The sequence below is a fragment of the Ranitomeya imitator genome, chromosome 1 (genome assembly GCF_032444005.1).
Source record: "Ranitomeya imitator isolate aRanImi1 chromosome 1, aRanImi1.pri, whole genome shotgun sequence".
Lineage (NCBI taxonomy): Eukaryota > Metazoa > Chordata > Amphibia > Anura > Dendrobatidae > Ranitomeya > Ranitomeya imitator.
The window spans coordinates 188138608-188159700 of record NC_091282.1 but is presented as its reverse complement, the minus strand read 5'-3'; the positions used below and the strand labels follow the sequence as shown (position 1 = coordinate 188159700).

The following is a 21093-nucleotide window of genomic DNA, read 5'->3' as shown; positions in this document are numbered from 1 at the left end:
TGTGGTGGGCTTCTGGAATCCCATTTTTTTTCCTCTGATGGAAATGTAATGTGAAGTCTTGTTCCTGTCACTGAACGCTCTTCCTCGCCAATGAAGTGAAGGTTACCATATTCTGCTTGCTTGTAGTAAGCGTTGTATTCCAGAGACATGGAATACTTATCGTGGTGAAATATATTGTACCTCAATTCCTCATCTTGCTGCGTCCACTGTTTTATTGCTTCTGTATAATATTCTATCACCCAAGCAGTAAAATAACATTTTCAGGGGTCCTATTCTCCCTAGCTTCCATCACCAGATCTTGTCCTCATCTGCCCTACATATATCTGCTGTGTACCAGGACTTCTTTCTGGAACAGAATAGTGGTCCATGGGCTTAGACCCTTCTAATAGGGGATTGGCCATAATGAAGTAGTAGATTAGTTTTCGGACATGGTACAATATGGTGATTTCTGTACAATGGTATAGAAGTGAGAGCAATACATTTAATGTAGCCACATGTAGAACATGCCTGAGATCCTGACAATACCCGATGCCTTCTGTGCAGTTGTTGGGTGCATTTATACAGTGAAATGTTTCCATTATGGCTGACTTGGTAATGGTTCACACTACATCTCTTAGCTCGTGTATTAGCACAGCGGCCGCCTGCATGAAATAAATGCCGTCTTGCATTGCAGCACAATGAGTGTCATCTATAAATGTGATGAACTCTCCCACATGCTGCTGCTTCAGTAATAATTTGTGTAATTAATAGGACGACAATGTCTGCACACTGCGCCCTGCACACATCTGCCACGTGAGCCCAGGCGCCATCAGTAACAGGCAAGCTGGTGCTGGTCTCCAGCAGGAAGGGGTTTTACTCCTGGGTCACGGCATGGCACTTTAATGTGTCTAATGCCGCATTTTAATAGAGGTTAATATTCACGGGTGTCCTTAAATAGCCATCATATGGATGGAATAATAAATGCCTTTACTTCATGATGAATTGGGTCATAAAAAACAGCCATGATTTGTATCTTCTTTACACTGGATCCTTTTAATAACATAATAGAGATTATGAATATGAGCACGCTGGACACGGCACTTAGATTGCATGATGTTCTTCGTAACCCATGAAATATACTATAGAGATTTGTTGCTGCAGAGAAATTCCCAGTGGCTACTCTGCAGCCGGTCAAAGGCTACACAGGTACCTGCACTCCATAGTCTGTGGGCTTTATCATTTATCATCTTACTTCATGGGTGATCGAAGGGGATTGGATTACCCCAGAGCTGGTCTTCACTGGCCGAAGCATCAGCCTTGCTTTTAGCAGGGGGAATTCAGCCACTATTAGTAACTTTTAGGCTACGTTACCTCTTAGCAACTCCAGTGCGAACCTTGTGTGTGTGTTGAAGAGGAAATGATCTCTAAAAGGGCTAAAGTTAAAGATGAAACATTTACTTTGTTTTTTTAGGCAAAATTTCCCAAATGCATCATGCTCGTTTAAATGTTCTTTTACACACTTCTGACGCTGAATTTTATGGTGAGGACGCAGGAGAGTTTGTCTTCTGATGGCTCTTCCACGAAGGTCATATTTGTGCAGGTGTCTCTGAACAGTAGAACAGTGTACCAAAACTCTAGAGTCTGCTAAATCTTTCTGAAGGTCTTTTGCAGTTAAGCATGGGTTCTGATTTGCCTCTCTAGCAATCCTACAAGCAGTTTGCAACTAAAATTTGCTTGGTCTTCCAGACCTTATCTTGACCTCCACTGTTCCTCTTAACTTCCATTTCTTAATTATATTTCTAACTGAGGAAAGGCGACTTTAAGATGCTTTGCTGTCTTCTTATGGCCCTCTGCGTGGTGGGCCTTCACCATTTTCGTTTTCAGAGTGATGAACCTTTAGCTGCTGTTTTCAGCATGTTGATAAGAATTCTTACTCTCATACATTATAGAATGCGCTGGAGTTTCTCCAATATAATACACAGTATTATTATTATTTTATTTATTTTTAAAGCACCCCCTAATTCTAGGGTAAAAACTGGACTGCAGTCATAACATATATAACAAATTGTAAGTAAGAAGCCTGTCAGACCTTTACAGAGGGGGAGGCCCCTGCTCTTGTGGAGGCTTACAATCTATGGTGGAAAATCTGCATTTTCCTTGCTTGGAAACATAGCCATACACTCCCTAAAGTAAAATCCTACACTGCAGTCTTCCCTGTGGTTATTTTCCGTAATATTAAAGGGCTGATCCATAAGTGGCCAGACTTTCTAATATGCTTGCTTTATTAATTCTGCCATTTTTTTGCAACTTTGGTACATGCCAGACCTCTCTGTCTACAAGTTAAATCAGATAGTGGGCAATGTGTATATTTTTCTGCCCAATGATGACAGTAGTATTCTAGGTGTGATACCTTTATTGGTTATTTTCTGGTTAGCCAATAAAGGTATCACTCCTAGAATACTTCTGTCATCATTGGGCAGAAAAATATTCACATGGCTGGTAGTAAAATGAGCAGTTCTGCAGTCTCTATGGAAATGGTGACACCTGCTTGCCGTATTCTGCATTACACTTATGGTGCCAGTCAGCAGGTCCCTTACGGCAATCGTATAGGACATTATAAGTTCTCTACAACATGGAGAACTAAAAACCCCAGCAGCAGTCACTTCACATTACAGACATACAGAGATTGTATATTAATATTTGCTTGTTCCCCCATTCCTGGTCCAGCTCCTTAATCACTAGTGTCATGTATATAATTTGTGATTTGCATGAATTGATGGTATTTGCAGCACTATTAATGATCGCACAGAACTTCTCATTATGATTTTTCTTTTGCAGGGAAAAGAAGTTAAAGTCCCGGGCACAAGAGCTGGTGAGCGCCCTAGAAAGACTCACGAAGAGCAGTGAAGTCCGGCATCAGCAGTCGGCAGAGTTTGTCAATGACTTGAAGAGAGCGAATAGGTGAGTAATAAGTGTGCGCCTTTCTAGTAATACATGAGGGAACGTATCCTGACGACAGGACCTGCAGCAATCCAGCAAGTCCTGCATCCCCATGATTAGATGTGTTGGGTCCTCCATGTAGAGCCACTGCAGACAATCCTTTCCACACAATCGCTGCTGTAAATGTTCTCTTTTTTTGGCTCAGTTCACATTCCTTTTTTAGTCCTCTGTTTAATGTTCCATTCTGGAAAGCTTTCAGTGTCTGTATGAGATGGAGCCTGTGACCAATGCCTAAGACCGTTGTGTACACACGCAGCGCTGTTGCAGTGTTTTTTATGCAAATTAAAAGTTGCTTTTTACAGTAGCAGCAAAAGCTATGAGATTTTTATGAACAGGCTTTCCTTACTAATTTTGAGAACAGCATTTTTTTTTATCAGCAGTGTGTCATTTTTTACCCTTAGAGAAAGTGGGAAAATGCTGCAAAAAATGCAACAACTATTTTTTAGGTGTTTTTTGTAGAGTTTTTTTAAAGGGACTCTGTTACCTGAATTTGGCGGGCTCTATTAATGGTCAGATGGGCGGTGTTTTCTGTTCTTTCATACACCCTTTCCTTTCCCGCTGGCCGCAATATTGTCTTGAAATTGATTAGGTTTCCTCCGTAGTACACGCGTGCGCAGTGCAATCTCGCCTTGCGCACGCGCAGTATGCTTTGCCCAACTGCGGGCACAGCCGAAAAGCATTAGTGCACATGTGCCGGCGCACTATGTCCCGGAAGTATTTTGCTGTGTTCCGGGACATAGTGCGCCGGCACATGCGCATTAATGCTTTTCGGCTTTGCCCGCAGTTGGGCAAAGCATACTGCGCGTGCGCAAGGCGAGATTGCACTGCGCACGCGTGTACTACGGAGGAAACCTAATCAAATTGAAGACAATATTGCGGCCAGCGGGAAAGCAAAGGGTGCATGAAAGAACAGAAAACACCGCCCATCTGACCATTAACAGAACCCGCCAAATTCATTTGACAGAGTCCCTTTAAGCATTTTTTGACAGTAAAACTAACTTTATTAAACATGTACTGTAGGAAAAGCACACACAAAAGCCACTGCCAAATAATCGCTGCAAAACAAGCGTTTTTACTGCTAATTTCAGCATTACCGTTGTGATCCTCTTAATATCTGTACTGGTTTTTTTTTCTCATGAGCAGCAATCTTGTGGCAGCTTATGAAAAGGCAAAGAAGAAGCATCAGAATAAGCTGAAAAAGCTGGAGTCCCAGATGATGGCAATGGTGGAGAGACATGAGACACAAGTGCGGATGCTGAAGCAGAGGATAGCTTTACTAGAGGAGGAAAACTCCAGACCTCACACTAATGAGACCTCACTGTGAGCCGCCCGTTGATGGCCTCTTTCCTGAACCTTCAGCACCACTCTTCAGGTGCTCCCTGGTGTGACGGGATGTGTTGTACACTCGCTCGCCACATACTGCTGGCAAGAATACGTGGAAACGCGTCCTCCTTGTGATGGTTCAGATACTCTTGGTTGTGAGACATTGGAGTGTGCCAAAAGTATGTTCACACTCGTACACGTCGCACCGTGTGATATGCAGAAAAAACTGAATCCTCTGAGCCAAGTGGCACCTTTATGTATCAAGTATGAAAACCCACCATATTCTTGTGGACTCAGAGGTGCGGCCACTACCAGCAAAAACTATAAGATTCAGTTACCGGTATCTCCAACCAATACATGGACATGCTGCATCTGCTCCAGCAGATGGGTGCTTACCCCACAGCTTTAATCCGCTCACATAAACTGATGCAGAGGCTGTTTTCCTTAGTACACTGTGAGTTAAAGTGCTTTGATTTTCTTTCTTTTGGGAGCTGTCAAGATATACCCATAGCCTATTTTTTTATGTGTTGCTTTCTAATACCTACATAATATTGTATTTGCTAAAGTGTAAACCAAACCCTTCTGTTCTAATCATCCTCTGCTATACACAGCAAGCTCAGACAACCTTTACATGGCCCGGGTCAGAGGAGGAACACAAGAATTCCAGAAAGTCTGTCTCTTCTCTTCAAAATGTGTGTGCGTATATATACATATATACAGCTGTGCTCAAAAGTTTACATACCCCGGCAGAATTTTTGCTTTCTTGGCCTTTTTTCAGAGAATGTGAGCAACACCAAAACTTTTTCTCCACTCATGGTTTGTGGTTGGGTGAAGCCATTTATTGTCAAACTACTGTGTTTTCTCTTTATAAATCATAATGACAACCCAAAGCATCCAAATGACCCTGATCAAATGTTCACATACCCTGGTGATTTTGGCCTGATAACATGCACAGAAGTTGACACAAATGGGTTTGAATGGATACTAAAGGTAACATCCTCACCTGTGACCTGTTTGCTGGTAATCCGTTTGTGTCCATAAAAGCTATACATATATTTTCCTGTTTCCCGTCATGGATATATCTACAGTAGTATCATCATCTCTTTCCGATCAGTCGCTCGCGGTAGGTTGGGACTTGTGTGGAGATGTGAATGCAGCTGTTTGTATTATACGACTCCCTAATCGGCCAGTCCTGTGTCAAGGAGCGCTCATCTGTAAAATTAAGATGCACTTTAAAAGTTCTTTATTAAGGTCCTTATTTTAGTAAATTTTACAGATGAAGTTTTACCAAATGCTCAGTTATGTCCCCAACCATTGCCTGCACTGCACGGTGCCTCCCCGGGCCAGTAACTCCATGCTTAGATCTGTGGTAGAGGGATGAGAGCGACTTCTGCAATAGGATTGTTTCTAAATCGTCCCAAGTATCCAGTGTCCACATTGTATAGAGGGAAACTGGAAACCTGTGCTTGGAGAAGGGTTTGTTTGGTGCCATTTTTTACAAGGGATAATTTTGTACTGTCTCAGCATGAAACCTGCTGATAAAACATGTTCATTAACTTTAAGAAATTCTTATCTATCCGAACAATTCACAAACTGATTCAATTAGAAGATATGGACATCTTTTGGGGTCATTTGTTTTGTTTATTTATATACATGTAATAATAATAATCTTTATTTTTATATAGCGCTAACATATTCCGCAGCGCTTTACAGTTTGCACACATTATCATCGCTGTCCCTGTTAAGGCTCACAATCTAAAGTCCCTATCAGTATGTCTTTGGAATGTGGGAGGAAACCGGAGTAATTTGGGCTAAAAATCATTTTTGCAATTTAGTTTCATTAAAACTTTTGCACAGTTTGGCTTTTCCAGGCTCTTTGGTTTCCTGCACATTTCTGGCTGCACAATGGGTTATCAATCTATCCGTAGTCTGATTCTGACAGGAAAGTTTGTCGTCATTGCATTATCTGTTTTTTTCTGAGCTTCTCTTGGCTGATTTATGACCACAGGGATGCGCTGAACTTTCATGTGGTCAATGCTGATAAATCAGAACAGAGAAACTCAGAAAAAGACAGAAGAGAGAATGCGTTCACTGATGAATTCTCAGGTAACTCATTCTGAAGCAACCGATAGACAGTACAGCAGAGTGGCTATAGCAGGCAAACGGTTCAAGCATTTTAATTAAACTCAATTGTTAAAATGATTTATTCTTCGTGTGTGTAAGAAAGTAAATGTCCGCAAAAGATGTCCATAAAAACGTAACCGTCCTTTCATTTTTATTGCCTAAATCAATAGTACCCATGAAAATAAGCAACTCTGTAATACCTAGAAATCAGCCAGAATTGATCAATTATCAAAATTCCCAATTCTGGGGTAAAATCTGTGTTCGGTGCAGACACTTTCCCATTATGGAGATAGGAGATGGCGGCTGGTGCTGATGAGATTCTATGTATATAGGGGAGGGAGGAGCTCTGTCTCTAGCTCTTCCCCCTCTCCCTTCTGTCTACATAGAATCTCATCAGCACCAGCCCCCATCTCCTATCTCCATAATGGGAAAGTGTCTGCACCAAATACAGATTTTACCCCAGAACTGAGAATTTTGATAATGATTGATCAATTCTGGCAGAGAAAGAAGCAAATTTCTTTGATAATATATATAACAGTTGCTTATTTTCATGTGTACTATTGATTTATGAAATAAAGATCAAAGCAACTGTTCGTTTTAAGGGGAACCCGTCACGGGGTTTTCCCAATAAAGCTAAAGCCACCTTTGATGCCTCTTTTACAGCAGTTTAGCAATTTGTATATAATTTTCCAACCTCCTCTGTATATCCCACAAATACCTGTTATAAACCTCCCATATGGTGCTGTCTGGTCCAATGGGCATCACCGGTCTTGGCACCTCCTCTGTATCTGCATGGCCATTCTCCTTCTTGCTTGATGTGGATGACAAGTCCTACATCATACCCACAGTGTCCCCCATCGCGCTCCTACACAGGCGTACTCCCCTCTGTCCTGCTGTGCGCATGCGCCGGCTTTACTTCCAGGTGATCAATGCTCTTAGACCTCTCCTGGCACATGCGCATTACAGAACTGCGCAGAATGGAGATTGGGGGCGCTCTGTGTATGACGTAGGACGCGTGATTCACATGAAGCAGGGCAGATGGACAGCGTTTGTGGGGATAGAGGAGAACCGGATTGTGTGCTATGGTGAGATTATAAAAGGTATTTTGTGAGATATGCAGAAGAGATTGAGGACTACTATACATGTTACTAGACTCCTGGAAAAGAGGCATTAAAGGTGATCCTTTTAGTTTACATTGGGAAAACCTGAGGACCGGCATTATAAAGAGGATATTTCCATATGCAGCCGAAGCCACCAGCAATGGGAGAATACGCAGAGAAAATGTGTAGCATCAGTCTGGTGACAAAAGTTGTCCATGTAACGGCTGCCGACCTCTGCTAGCCACTGCTGACATGGCAAGTACAAGTCCAGCTGTCCAAGCTGTATACCAAGTAAACCCCTGCATCTTGAAGATATGAAGCATGTGCATTAGGGTCTCCCTGTAGGACTGGAGCCATTACACATGAGGTCTGCAGCTATGAATATTCATTGTTTTTGTAGAGTTTGAAGGAACCCTCTAAATATACTTATTCATTGACATCACTGAGATCTTCACAGTGTTCTCTGCTGGTTGTGTCTGTGGGATCTGACCATTGAGCTGTTTGTGTCATGGGGTACTGCATGGATTTATTCTGTACAAGTTTTCTGTAATTTGCCATTTTTCTACCAATTTTCCACTCAGTCCAGTGTCAGAATGTATCAGGCATTTTGTGTAGTTTTTGTAAATGATATTGTCCATTCCTCACCAATGCCACCCACCATGTTCTAATGCCTTTCCAGATACTCCTGCTTCTGTCAGATTGTCATTTTATGTTAATTTGATACAAAAATGTAAAAAATGAAACTCCATTTATTTATACAGAGCAATTTATAATACTTTTATTTTACAAATGTTCTTATATTCAAAATAAATACTTCATACGTGGAAACAAGGAGTCTGAATTATTCTTTGGTTAAGGGGGGTATTAAAGAAATCCCTTTAGCAGATTGTAGATTCATATGAGGGGTATCCAACAACGTTACATGATGACTACAGTTGACTCATAGAAAAATTATACCAAGGAAATGATACATGGTTTTCTAAACATTAAAAAAAGTATAACTACAGCTTCTGTGAAGGCCCCAGGGTTTGTTTGAGAACATTAGGCATTAAACGGCATCATAAAACCAAGGAACACACCAAACAAGTCAGGGATTTTGCATACTGGTGCCATTTGTTCTTTTGGTGAGCAACACACCACTCTCCATGGTCCAGCAGATATTAACATCTTAATGACCGGGCCAAATTTTTTAAATCTGACCAGTGTCAGTGTTTTCCTAAGAAGTTTTCACATATCCACGTGAAGCTTTTGCAAGATCTCAATTTCTTATCATTTAGAGTTCCTTCAAACACATCATCTCTCATAATCTCTCTGATCTGAGGACCAACGCATACCCCTCTTCCTTCAGTTTTGCTGGTGAAATGCTGGAGAATTTCTGTGAAATGTACTGGAACCCTTGTGAATTTGTCTTTGCGATGGCTTTCACAAAGTTTTAATCAATCCCAACTTATATACTATATGTAGTAGAGGAAGAAAGATTTTTGTTGGAGCAACTATTATTATTATTTATTTATATAGCACCATTGATTCCATGGTGCTGTACATGAGAATGGGTTACATACAAGTTACAGATATCACTTACAGTAAACAAACTAACAATGACAGACTGATACAGAGGGGTGAGGACCCTGCCCTTGCGAGCTTAGGCCGGGTTCACATTGCGTTAATGGCGTCCGTTAGACGGACCTCGTTACACCGTGGCATAATGCGGTGTAATTTAACGCCGCCATTAATTCCTGTGTCGGACACATCGCTAGCACACGCTCGCAATACGCGTGCGCTAGCGATGTGGGGTCATTGAGTGACAGACCCTGAGACCCTGCAGCGTTTCCGGGTCAGTCACTGCTAGCGCAGATAGAGCTAGCAGATGCTCTATCTGCGCGCCGCCAGCGCAATGGAATATCGGCACATGCGTTAACAACAGCCCGTTAACGTATGTGTTGAACGGGCTGCTGTTAACGCAATGTGAACCCGGCCTTACATTCTACAGGATTATGGGGAAGGAGACAGTGGGTTGAGGGTTGCAGGAGCTCCGGTGTTGGTGAGGCGGTAGCTTCGGCAGTGATGAGGGGGCAGCTTCGGTAGTGATGAGGAGGCAACTGGGTCAGTGCAGGCTGTAGGCTTTCCTTAAGAGATGGGTTTTCAGGTTCTGTCTGAAGGATCCGAATGTGGTTGATAGTCGGACATGTTGGGGCAGAGAATTCCAGAGGATGGGGGATATTCGGGATAAATCTTGGAGGCGATTGCATGATGAGCGAATAAGTGTGGAGGAGAGGAGGAGGTCTTGGGAGGACCAGAGATTACGTGAGGGAAGATATCAGGAGATTAGTTCAGAGATATACGGAGGAGACAGGTTATGGATGGCTTTGTAGGTAAGTATTAGTAATTTGAACTGGATACACTGAGGGAATGGGAGCCAGTGAAGATATTTACATAGGGGGAAAGCGTAGGAGTAGTGAGAAGAGATGAATTAGTCGGGCAACAGAGTTAAGGATGGACTGGAAAGGTGCAAGGGTGTTAGCAGGGAGGCCACAGAAAAGGATGTTGCAGTAGTCAAGGCGGGAGATGATGAGGGCATGCACAAGCATTTTAGTAGATTGACGGTTGAGGAAAGGACGGATTCTTGAGATATTTTTGAGCTGGAGGTGACAGGAGGGGGAAAGAGCTTGGATGTGCAGTTTGAAGGACAGGGCAGAGTCGAAGGTTATTCCGAGGCAGCGGACGTCCGGTACGGGGGAAAGCATGATGTCATTGATTGCGATAGGTCACGTAAGGAAGATCTATGGGATGGAGGAAAGATGATGAGTTCAGATTTTTTCACATTGAGTTTCAGGAAGCGAGAGGAGAAGGAGGATATGGCTGATAGGCACTCTGGGATTCTGGACAGCAGAGCGGTGACGTCTGGGCCAGAGAGGTCGATCTGAGTGTCATCAGCATAGAGGTGGTACTGGAATCCATGGGACTTTATGAGTTGTCCCAAGCCAAGTGTATAGATTGAGAAGAGTAGGGGTCCTAGAACAGAGCCTTGGGGGACTCCAACAGAGAGAGGGTGGGATAAGGAGGTAGTGTGGGAGACGCTGAATGTGCAGTTGGAAAGGTACAAGGAGATCCAGGATAGGGCGAGGTCTTTGATGCCAAAGGAGGAGAGGATCTGTAGTAGGAGGCAGTGGTCTACTGTGTCGAAAGCAGAGGACAGGTCTAGAAGGAGGAGTACAGAGTATTGTCCGTTAGCTTTGGCGGTAAGTAGGTCGTTAGTGATTTTGGTCAGGGCTGTCTCAGTTGAGTGATGGGGGCGGAAACCAGATTGTAGATTGTCAAAGAGCAAGTTAAATGAGAGGTGAGAGGAAAGTTCATCGTGGACATGCTGCTCCAGGAGTTTGGAAGCGAATGGGAGCAGCGATATTGGGCGATAGCTGGACATAGCAGTTGGATCGAGGGTTGGCTTTTTAAGGATAGGCGTGATTGTGGCATGTTTGAAAGCAGAAGGGAAGGTGCCAGGATTATGCTGAACATTGTCTCTACATGGAGCATAGATTTTTCTCTGTCCCCAATCATGACAAATATAATGCTCTACTGTATTTCTACTGTCCCATAAACACAAGAAGCAACAATATTTTGTGAAACCTCCTTGCTTTCCCATTTGCAGAACAATCACTTTCAAATCTCAGATATTCACTGATGATGCTTATATTGTATAGAATCCAAAACAACTAACAGATTTTCATAACTGTCCTTTAGATGACATGAGTGAACAATAGGGATTAATGGTTCCATATGTCCATTGTGAAGCAACACTGCTTTCAAACTTCTCTGGGATGAGTCGATAAACAATCGCCAATCTGCAACTAAATACTCTTGATTCAGTTCTTCAAAGAGGCCATTCATGTTGTTAAAGTACACCATTGGTCCATCGACTGAAAATTTGTGTTAAAGTGTTACTTCTGTTTCGGTAATAACACACTTTGACATCATTATGAAGAAGATCCGTCTGTTTCAACCTAGATGCAAGAAGTTCAGCTTTATCTTTTGACAATGAAAGGTCTCTGATGAGATCATTAAATTCATGTTGAGTAAAGCGTTCTGGTTGCTCTGTAAGGTACATACTCATCTTGACTTAAGGTCTCCGGGTATGTGCACACGTCAGGATTTCTGGTAGAAATTTTCCTGACAAAAACCGGACATTTCTACCAGAAGTCCGCATGCGTTTTTTCGCATTTTTGACACGTTTTTGATGCGTTTTTTTGTGCGTTTTCCCAAATGCATAGAATAGCGGGAAAAACGCATCATGTGCACAAAACATGCAGAATGCATTCAAAATGATAGGATGCATAATATATAAGTTTTTAATGAGTTTTTATAGCGTTTTTACCGCGAAAAAACCTGAACGTGTGCACATAGCCTCCATGTCTACACCAGTAGCTTCAGCTCCATAGTCTTCATATTCGACTTCATTTTCATCCAATCCAGACAACGGTGGTAAAGGAATTGGCAAGGTACCATCATGTGGAAATGGCCTAATCGCAGATTCAAATTCAGGGTAATTAATCTTATGTTTGTTCTTTGTAGAAAAGCCCTTCCGTTTGACAAAACAAAAGTAGCAGTCATCACTATGATTTTTGGATTCTCTCCAAATCATGGGAACAGCAAATGGCAGATAACTATATATAGAGTTGTGAGGTAAACGGGTCAGCCTATTCCTTAACCTCTTTCTGACATTAGACATACTATGCCGTCGAGGTGGTATGGGCCCGTATGACCACCGACTGGATAGTACGTCTAACGCGATCAACCGCGCTCACGGGGGGAGTGCGGCCAGTTGTCAGCTGACTATCACAGCTGACACCTGGCACTATGTGCCAGGAGCGGTAACAGACCGCTCCTGGCACATTAACCCCCGGAACACTGCTATCAAACATGATCGCATCGTTCTGGCGGCATAGGGAAGCATCGCGCAGGGAGGGGGCTCCCTACGTTCTTCCCTGAGACCCTCGGAGAAACGCGATGTGATCACGTAGCTCCAAGCGTTTCCTCCCTGCAGGCCCCGGATCCAAAATGGCCGCGGGGCTCCTTTCGGGTCCTGCAGGGAGGTGGCTGCTCAGAGCAGGTGTCGGCAAGCCTCTTGCAGTGTCATGTCAGATTGCTGATCTGACACAGTGCATTGCAAAGTGTCAGACCAGCGATCTGACACTATAACATGATGTCCCACACTGGGACAAAGTAAAAAAAAAATATTTACAAGTGTAAATATATATATATGCTAAATTAATAAAAAAAATATTGTTCCAATAAATACATTCCTTTATGTAAATAAAAAAAAAAACAAAACAATAAAAGTACACACATTTAGTATCGCCGTGTCCGTAACGACCCGACCTATAAAACTGTCTCACTAGTTAACCCCTTCAGTGAACACCGTAAAAGTTAAAAAAAAAAACTAGGCAAAAAACATTGCTTTATCATCATACCGCCGAACAAAAAGTGGAATAACACGCGATCAAAAAGACAGATATAAATAAACATTGCACCGCCGAAAACGTCATCTTGTCCCGACATAGTCATCAGCGAAAAAATAAAAAAAGTTGTAGCCCTCAGAATAAAGCGATGCAAAATAATTATTTTTTCTATAAAATAGTTTATATTATATAAAAGCGCCAAAACATAAAAAATGATATAAAAGAGGTATCGCTGTAATCATACTGACCCGAAGAATAAAACTACTTTATCAATTTTACCAAACGCGGAATGGTATAAACGCTCCCCCCAAAAGAAATTCACAAATTGCTGGTTTTTGTTCATTCTACTTAACAAAAATCGGAATAAAAAGCGATCAAAAAATGTCATGTGCCCGAAAATGATACCAATACAAACGTCAACTCGTCCCGCAAAAAAAAAGACCTCACATGTCTTTGGACCAAAATATGGAAAAATTATAGCTCTCAGAATGTGGTAACGCAAAAATTATTTTTTGCAATAAAAAGCGTCTTTTAGTGTGTGACAGCTGCCAAACATAAAAACCCGATATAAATAGTAAATCAAACACCCATTATCACTGCCTTCGTTAGGGAACAATAATAAAATTTAAAAAAAAGTATTTCCATTTTCCCATTTGGGTTAGGGTTGGGGTTAAAGTTAGGGTTGGGGCTAAAGTTAGGGTTGGAGCTAAAGTTAGGGTTGAGGACAAAGTTAAGGTTGGGGCTAAAGTTAGGGTTAGGGTTTGGATTATGTTTATGGTTGGGTTAGGGGTGTGTCAGGGTTAGGGGTATGGTTAGGGGTGTGGTTAAGGTTGGGATTAGGGTTAGGGGTGTGTTGGGGTTAGGGGGTGTGTTGGGGTTAAGGGGTTGTGTTGGGGTTAGGGTTGGGATTAGGCTTAGGCCTCTTTCACACTTCCGTCGGTACGGGTCCATCGCAATGCGTCGGGTCGACCTACCGAGAGACGTTGTGAAAGTTTTGCAAGATGTGGGCAGTGGATGCAGTTTTTCAATGCATCCGCTCCCCATTCTGCAGTCTGGGGAGGAGGGAACGGAGCTTCGGCAGCGCATGCGCGGTCGAAAATGGCGGACGCGACGTATAAAAAACGTTACATTGAACTTTTTTGTGACGACGGTCCGCCAAAACACGACGGATCCGTCACACGACGGACGCGATGTGTGGCAATCCGTCGTGATCCGTCACTAATACAAGTTTATGGGCAAAAAACGCATCCTGCGAGCACATTTGCGGGATCCGTTTTTTGCCCAAAACGACGGATTGCAAAAAACGGAAGTGTGAAAGAGGCCTTAGGGGTGTGTTGGGGTTAGGGTTGAAACCTCCCAAACGTTAGAATTGAGAGATTTCCACAGTTTAGGCACACCAGGGGCTCTGCAAACGCAACATGACATCCGATCTCAATCCATACAATTCTGCGTTGAAAAAGTAAAATGGTGCTCATTACTTTCCGAGCTCTGCCGTGCATCTAAACAGTGGTTTACCCCCACATATGGGGTATCGGCGTATTCAGGACAAATTGGACAATAACTTTTGGAGTCCAATTTCTCCTGTTACCCATGGTAAAATACAACACTAGGGGCTAAAACATCATTTTTGTGGGAAAAAAAAAAAGATTTTTTATTTTCACGGCTCTGCGTTATAAACTTTAGTGAAATACTTGAGGGTTCAAAGTGATTACCACAATCTAGATAAGTTCATTGGGGGGTCTAGTTTCCAATATGGCGTCACTTGTGGGGGGTTTCTACTGTTTACTTACATCAGGGGCTTTGCAAACGCAGCATGACACCCACAGACCATTCCATCAAAGTCTGCTTTCCAAAACACCACTTCTTCCCTTCCGAGCTCTGCCATGCACCCAAATAGTAGTTTTCTCCCACATATGGGGTATCGGCGTATTCAGGACAAACTGCACAACAACTTTTGAGGTCCAATGTCTCCAGATACCCTTGGGAAAATACAAAATTGGGGGCTAAAACATCAGTTTTGTGGGGGGAAAAAAATATATTTTCACGGCTTTACATTATAAACTTCTGTGAAGCACTTGGGGGTTCAAAGTGCTCACCACACATCTAGATAAGTTCCTTAGGGGGTCTACTTTCCAAAATGGTGTCACTTTTGGGGGCTTTCCACTGTTTAGGCACATCAGGGTCTCTTCAAACGAGACATGGCATCCCATCTCAATTCCAGCCAATTTTGCATTGAGAAGTCAAATGGCGCTCCTTCCCTTCTGAGTTCTGCCATGCACCCAAACAGCTCCACTAGTGCGCAAAAAAGTAAATGTATATACAAGGCATCAAAAGGGACCCTTGTGTCTGCTATGCCTATAACTAACAAACCTTATTCATGAAAGCTCACAATATATAATTAGTATGAACCAAAGGATGCACTATAGTATCAGAAACGTGTATAATGCCAAGTAAGAGTATAAAGCAATGTACAGAAGACTATGAAGTGCCACAGTGCATGGATAAGGTACTCGTATTCATAAGGTACACTTGGAGGTACAATATTGAGCTATTACACATAGTGGGGGAAATATGTATTTGATCTCTTCCTGATTTTGTAAGTTTGCCCACCGACAAAGACATGAACAGTCTATAATTTTAAGGGTAGGTCAATTTTAACAATGAGATAAAATATCAAAAATAAAATGCAGAAAATCACATTGTATAAATTATATAAATTTATTTGCATTTTACAAAAAATTCAAACTTACAAAATCAGCAAGGGATCAAATACTTATTTCTTCCATTGTATGCATAAGAAGGTTTTTGCACATGTAAGCACAATGCAGCCCCTCATTGAGTATAATGCAACCCCACACACAGTATAATATATCCCCCTTATAGAGTATAATACAGCCCCGTCAGAGTGTAATGCAGCCTCCCTCACACACATTATAATGTATCCCCTCCTCACACACACAGTATAGTGCAGCCCCCCACTCACACACAGTATAAAGTATCATCAGGAAAAGACTTCTTGCACAATTTCCCTCCAAGGATGATTTTAAGTCCCTGATTGCTGAGGTCAAGGAGATCTGTAGGTCTGAGATTGCCTGCATGAGACAGGACCTGCAGCAGTTAGCTGGCCATATAGACTACCAGATCACGTGGATGATCTCCATAGACTAACCACTCCACACCAGAGGTCTGTCAGAGAATTATGGGGACAACTGGAGGATCTGGATAATAGGGGGAGGAGGTGCAATATCAGAACAAGGGGCATCCCGGAAACTAATGAGCAAGAAAACTCAGTTAATTCCTCAGGAGATCTTTAATGCTGTGCTGGTGGAGCCTCCCTCAACATCTATTACATTTCACAGAGCTCATCGTGCCTTACAACCGGGGTCGACTCGTTATCCACGGCATATCAGTTGGTCTTCATGACTATGAGACTAAGGAAAGGATCATGGCAAAGGCTAGGTTGCAGAAAGAGATATCCTATTCAGGGAATGTGATGATGTCCAGTTTGAAAGACTTTCGCATTCCATACAGATTTGGTTTCCCGTTGCCCTGACTGCTCGCAGGGATGGTACCTCAGCGACGCTGAGTTCCCTGGAGGACCTTCCAGGTTTTTGTGAAACTTTAGGATTGCAGATACCCAAGATTGAGGACTGGGACGCTCTTCTCCTGGTTGGACCACCACCGCCTCAGGTTTGGAACCAAAGAAAGAGAAAGGAACGGGGAAGACAAGGAGAAAAAGTGGATAACAGAGGTCTTCCTTACAACAGACTTCGCTGAGAGTCCTTCTGTGGGATGTCCAAAATTAATATTTAATGTCCTATAATATGGTAATGAGGGTTTCTTTTAACATTTTTTCTCCCCTGAGCAAATTTAAGCCAGTGCAGACACATTCGAAGATTAATTTAATTTTATGAAGCTGTTTTGACGTCTTGTGGATTTATCCGCATGGTGACATTTTTTGGCCTGGAGGAGTTGCTTCCGAGCAGGTTGGTTTTTGGGCCCTGCTCATCAAGAGATTTTTTTCTAGGGCTATTTTCATAATCCATCACTCCTAGTAGGTTCAGAGTAGACCGCAGGTGTAGCCCTGGACCAGGAGTATTTTCCTGTGAAGTATGGTGGCTACCTTTTTTCAAATTGTTATTTGTGTTTTTGTATGTTCTTGTCTTAGTCTTCCCCATGCCCTGGTGTTTCTACCCTTTTTACTTGTACAGACACAATCATTTTGAGGGCGGAGTTATGACTGCAGAGAGAATTTAGAAATTCTTCACCTGGTGTGGGGTACTGGTGGGGAGACTTTTCAGGGTCTTTGGAGCTTGTGAGGGCTGAAAAAGCGCTTAATAAATGCCAAAAAGAAAGAATGTAATTGCAATGTTAAGACAACTTGCAGCGCGTCTGTTCATGTCTTTGAGCTTCTTTTATCCACTTCAGGTTTCAAAAGACACAAAACAGTTAAAAGAAGAGCCCCGACCACTACATTATATGAAAAAGTATAAGAATAAAAACAAAAAAACCACACCGCTGGCAAAGAGAACGTGAAAAATGCCAAAGAACCAACAAGACACCTAAAAAATATGCTTTTGGACAAAGTCACCAGCCTGCCCTGAAGACACATCTGCCTCTTGTAAAACTTGCTGCGTACATGTACATAAGAAAAATCTTGTGTGCACATACTCTTAACCCCTTTACCCCCAAGGGTGGTTTGCACGTTAATGACCAGGGCAATTTTTACAATTCTGACCACTGTCCCTTTATGAGGTTATAACTCTGGAACGCTTCAACGGATCCCAGTGATTCTGACATTGTTTTCTCGTGACATATTGTACTTCATGATAGTAGTAACATTTCTTTGATATTACCTGCGTTTATTTGTGAAAAAAATGGCAATTTGGCGAAAATTTAGAAAATGTCGCAATTTTCCAACTTTGAATTTTTATGAAATTAAATCACAGAAATATGTCACACAAAATACTTAATAAGTAACATTTCCCACATGTCTACTTTACATCAGCACAATTTTGAAACCAAAATTTTTTTTTGTTAGGGAGTTATAAGGGTTAAAAGTTGACCAGCAATTTCTCATTTTTACAACACCATTTTTTTTAAGGACCACATCTCATTTGAAGTCATTTTGAGGGGTCTATATGATAGAAAATACCCAAGTGTGACACCATTCTAAAAACTGCACCCTTCAAGGTACTCAAAACCACATTCAAGAAGTTTATTAACCCTTCAGGTGTTTCACAGGAATTTTTGGAATGTTTAAATAAAAATGAACATTTAACTTTTTTTTCACAAAAAATTTACTTCAGCTCCAATTTGTTTTATTTTACCAAGGGTAACAGGAGAAAATGGACCCCGAAAGTTGTTGTACAATTTGTCCTGAGTACGCTGATACCCCATATGTGGGGGTAAACCACTGTTTGGACGCATGACAGAGCTCGGAAGCGAAGGAGCGCCATTTGACTTTTGGTGTGGTGAGCACTTTGACCCACCAAGTGCTTCACAGAAGTTTATAATGCAGAACCGTAAAAATAAAAAATCATATTTTTTCACAAAAATTATCTTTTCGCCCCCAATTTTTTATTTTCCCAAGGGTAAGAGAAGAAATTGGACCACAAAAGTTGTTGTACAGTTTGTCTTGAGTACGCTGATACCCCATATGTGGGGGTAAACCACTGTTTGGGCGCATGGGAGAGCTCGGAAGGGAAGGAGCGCCGTTTGACTTTTCAATGCAAAATTGACAGGAATTGAGATGGGACGCCATGTTGCGTTTGGAGAGCCACTGATGTGCCTAAACATTGAAACCCCCCACAAGTGACACCATTTTGGAAAGTAGACCCCCTAACGAACTTATCTAGAGGTGTGGTGAGCACTTTGACCCACCTAGGGCTTCACAGAAGTTTATAATGCAGAGCCATAAAAATAAAACAAAAATTTTTTTCCCACAAAAATTATATTTTAGCCCCCAGTTTTGTATTTTTCCAAGGGTAACAGGAGAAATTGGACCCTAAATATTGTTGTCCAATTTGTCCTGAGTACACTGATACCCGATATGTGGGGGGGAACCACCATTTGAGCGCATGGCAGAGCTCGGAAGGGAAGGAGCATCATTTGGAATGCAGACTTAGATGGATTGGTCTGCAGGCGTCACATTGTGTTTGCAAAGCCCCTAATGTACCTAAACAGTAGAAACCCCCCAAAAGTGACCCCATATTGGAAACTAGAACCCCCAAGGAACTTATCTAGATGTGTTGTGAGAAATTTGAACCCCCAAGTGTTTCACTACAGTTTATAATGCAGAGCCGTGAAAATAAAAAAAAAACAATTTTTCCCCAAAAAATTATTTTTTAGCCCGCAGTTTTGTATTTTCCCAAGGGTAACAGGAGAAATTGGACCCCAAAAGTTGTTGTCCAATTTGTCCTGAGTACGCTGATACCCCATATGTGGGGGGAAACCACCGTTTGGGCGCATAGGAGGGCTTGGAAGGGAAGGAGTGCCATTTGGAATGCAGACTTAGATGGAATGGTCTGCAGGCGTCACATTGCGTTTGCAGAGCCCCTAATGTACCTAAACAGTAGAAACCCCCCACAAGTGACCCCATATTGGAAACTTGACCCCCCAAGGAACTTATCTAGATGTGTTATGAGAACTTTGAGCCCTCAAATGTTTCACTACAGTTTATAACGCAGAGCCGTGAAAATAAAAAAAAAATCCTTTTTTTTTCCACAAAAATTATTTTTTAGCCCACAGTTTTGTATTTTCCCAAGGGTAACAGGAGAAATTGGACCCCAAAAGTTGTTGTTCAATTTGTCCAGAGTACGCTGATACCCCAAATATTGGGATAAACCCCTGTTTGGGCACACGGGAGAGCTCGGAAGGGAAGGAGAGCTGTTTTACTTTTTCAACGCAGAATTGGCTGGAATTGAGATCGGACGCCATGTCGCGTTTGGAGAGCCCCTGATGTGCCTAAACAGTGGAAACCCCCCAATTATAACTGAAACCCTAATCCAAACACACCCCTAACCCTAATCCCAACCGTAACTGTAATCCAAACCCTAACCCTAACTTTAGCCCCAACCCTAACTTTAGCCCCAACCCTAACTGTAGCCCTAACCCTAGCCCTAACCCTAATGGGAAAATGGAAATAAATGCATTTTTTTTTCCCCTAAGGGGGTGATGAAGGGGGGTTTGATTTACTTTTATAGCGGGTTTTTTTTTTAGCGGATTTTTATGATTGGCAGACGACACACACTGAAAGATGCTTTTTATTGCAAAAAATATTTTTTGTGTTACCACATTTCGAGAGCTATAATTTTTCCATATTTGAGTTCACAGAGTCATGTGAGGTCTTGTTTTTTGCGGGACAAGTTGACGTTTTTATTGGTAACACTTTCGGGCACGTGACTTTTTTTATCGCTTTTTATTCCGATTTTTGTGAGGCAGAATGACCAAAAACCAGCTATTCATGAATTTCTTTTGGGGGAGGCATTGATACCGTTCCGCGTTTGGTAAAATTGATAAAGCAGTTTTATTCTTCGGGTCAGTACGATTACAGCGATACCTCATTTATATAATTTTTTTATGTTTTGGCGCTTTTATACGATAAAAACTATTTTATAGAAAAAATAATTATTTTTGCATCGCTTTATTCTGAGGACTATATATTTTTTTATTTTTTTGCTGATGATGCTGTATGGCAGCTTGTTTTCTGCGGGACAAGATGATGTTTTCAGCGGTACCATGGTTATTTATATCTGTCTTTTTGATCACGTGTTATATCACTTTTTGTTCGGCAGTATAATAAAGCGTTGTTTTACCTCTTTTTTTTTTTTTTTTTTTTTTTTCTTACAGTGTTTACTGAAGGGATCAACTAGTGGGACAGTTTTATAGGTTGGGTCGTTACGGATGCCGCGATACTAAATATGTGTACTTTTATTGTTTGGTTTTTTTATTTAGATAAAGAAATGTATTTATGGGAATATTTTTTTTTTCTTCATTTAGGAATTTTTTTTTTTTTTTACACAAGTGGATTTTTTTTTTACTTTTTTACTTTTTTACTTTGTCCCAGGGGAGGACATCACAGATCACTGATCTGACAGTGTGCACAGCACTCT

At 41.8% G+C, this 21093-nt stretch overlaps 1 protein-coding gene across 3 annotated transcripts in view; it reads left to right on the top strand.

The window, feature by feature from the left end:
* The window catches only part of MCC (MCC regulator of WNT signaling pathway), a 514674-nt gene extending 508154 nt beyond the window's left edge, over positions 1 to 6520 (top strand). For all 3 annotated transcript variants that reach the window (XM_069752911.1, XM_069752918.1, XM_069752927.1), the window contains 2 exons: positions 2818 to 2940; positions 4123 to 6520. In XM_069752911.1, coding sequence (XP_069609012.1) covers positions 2818 to 2940; positions 4123 to 4303 — 304 coding nt within the window. In that variant the 3' untranslated portion in view covers positions 4304 to 6520. The remainder of the gene's footprint in view (positions 1 to 2817; positions 2941 to 4122) is intronic.
* The last annotated feature ends 14573 nt before the right edge of the window (positions 6521 to 21093 follow it).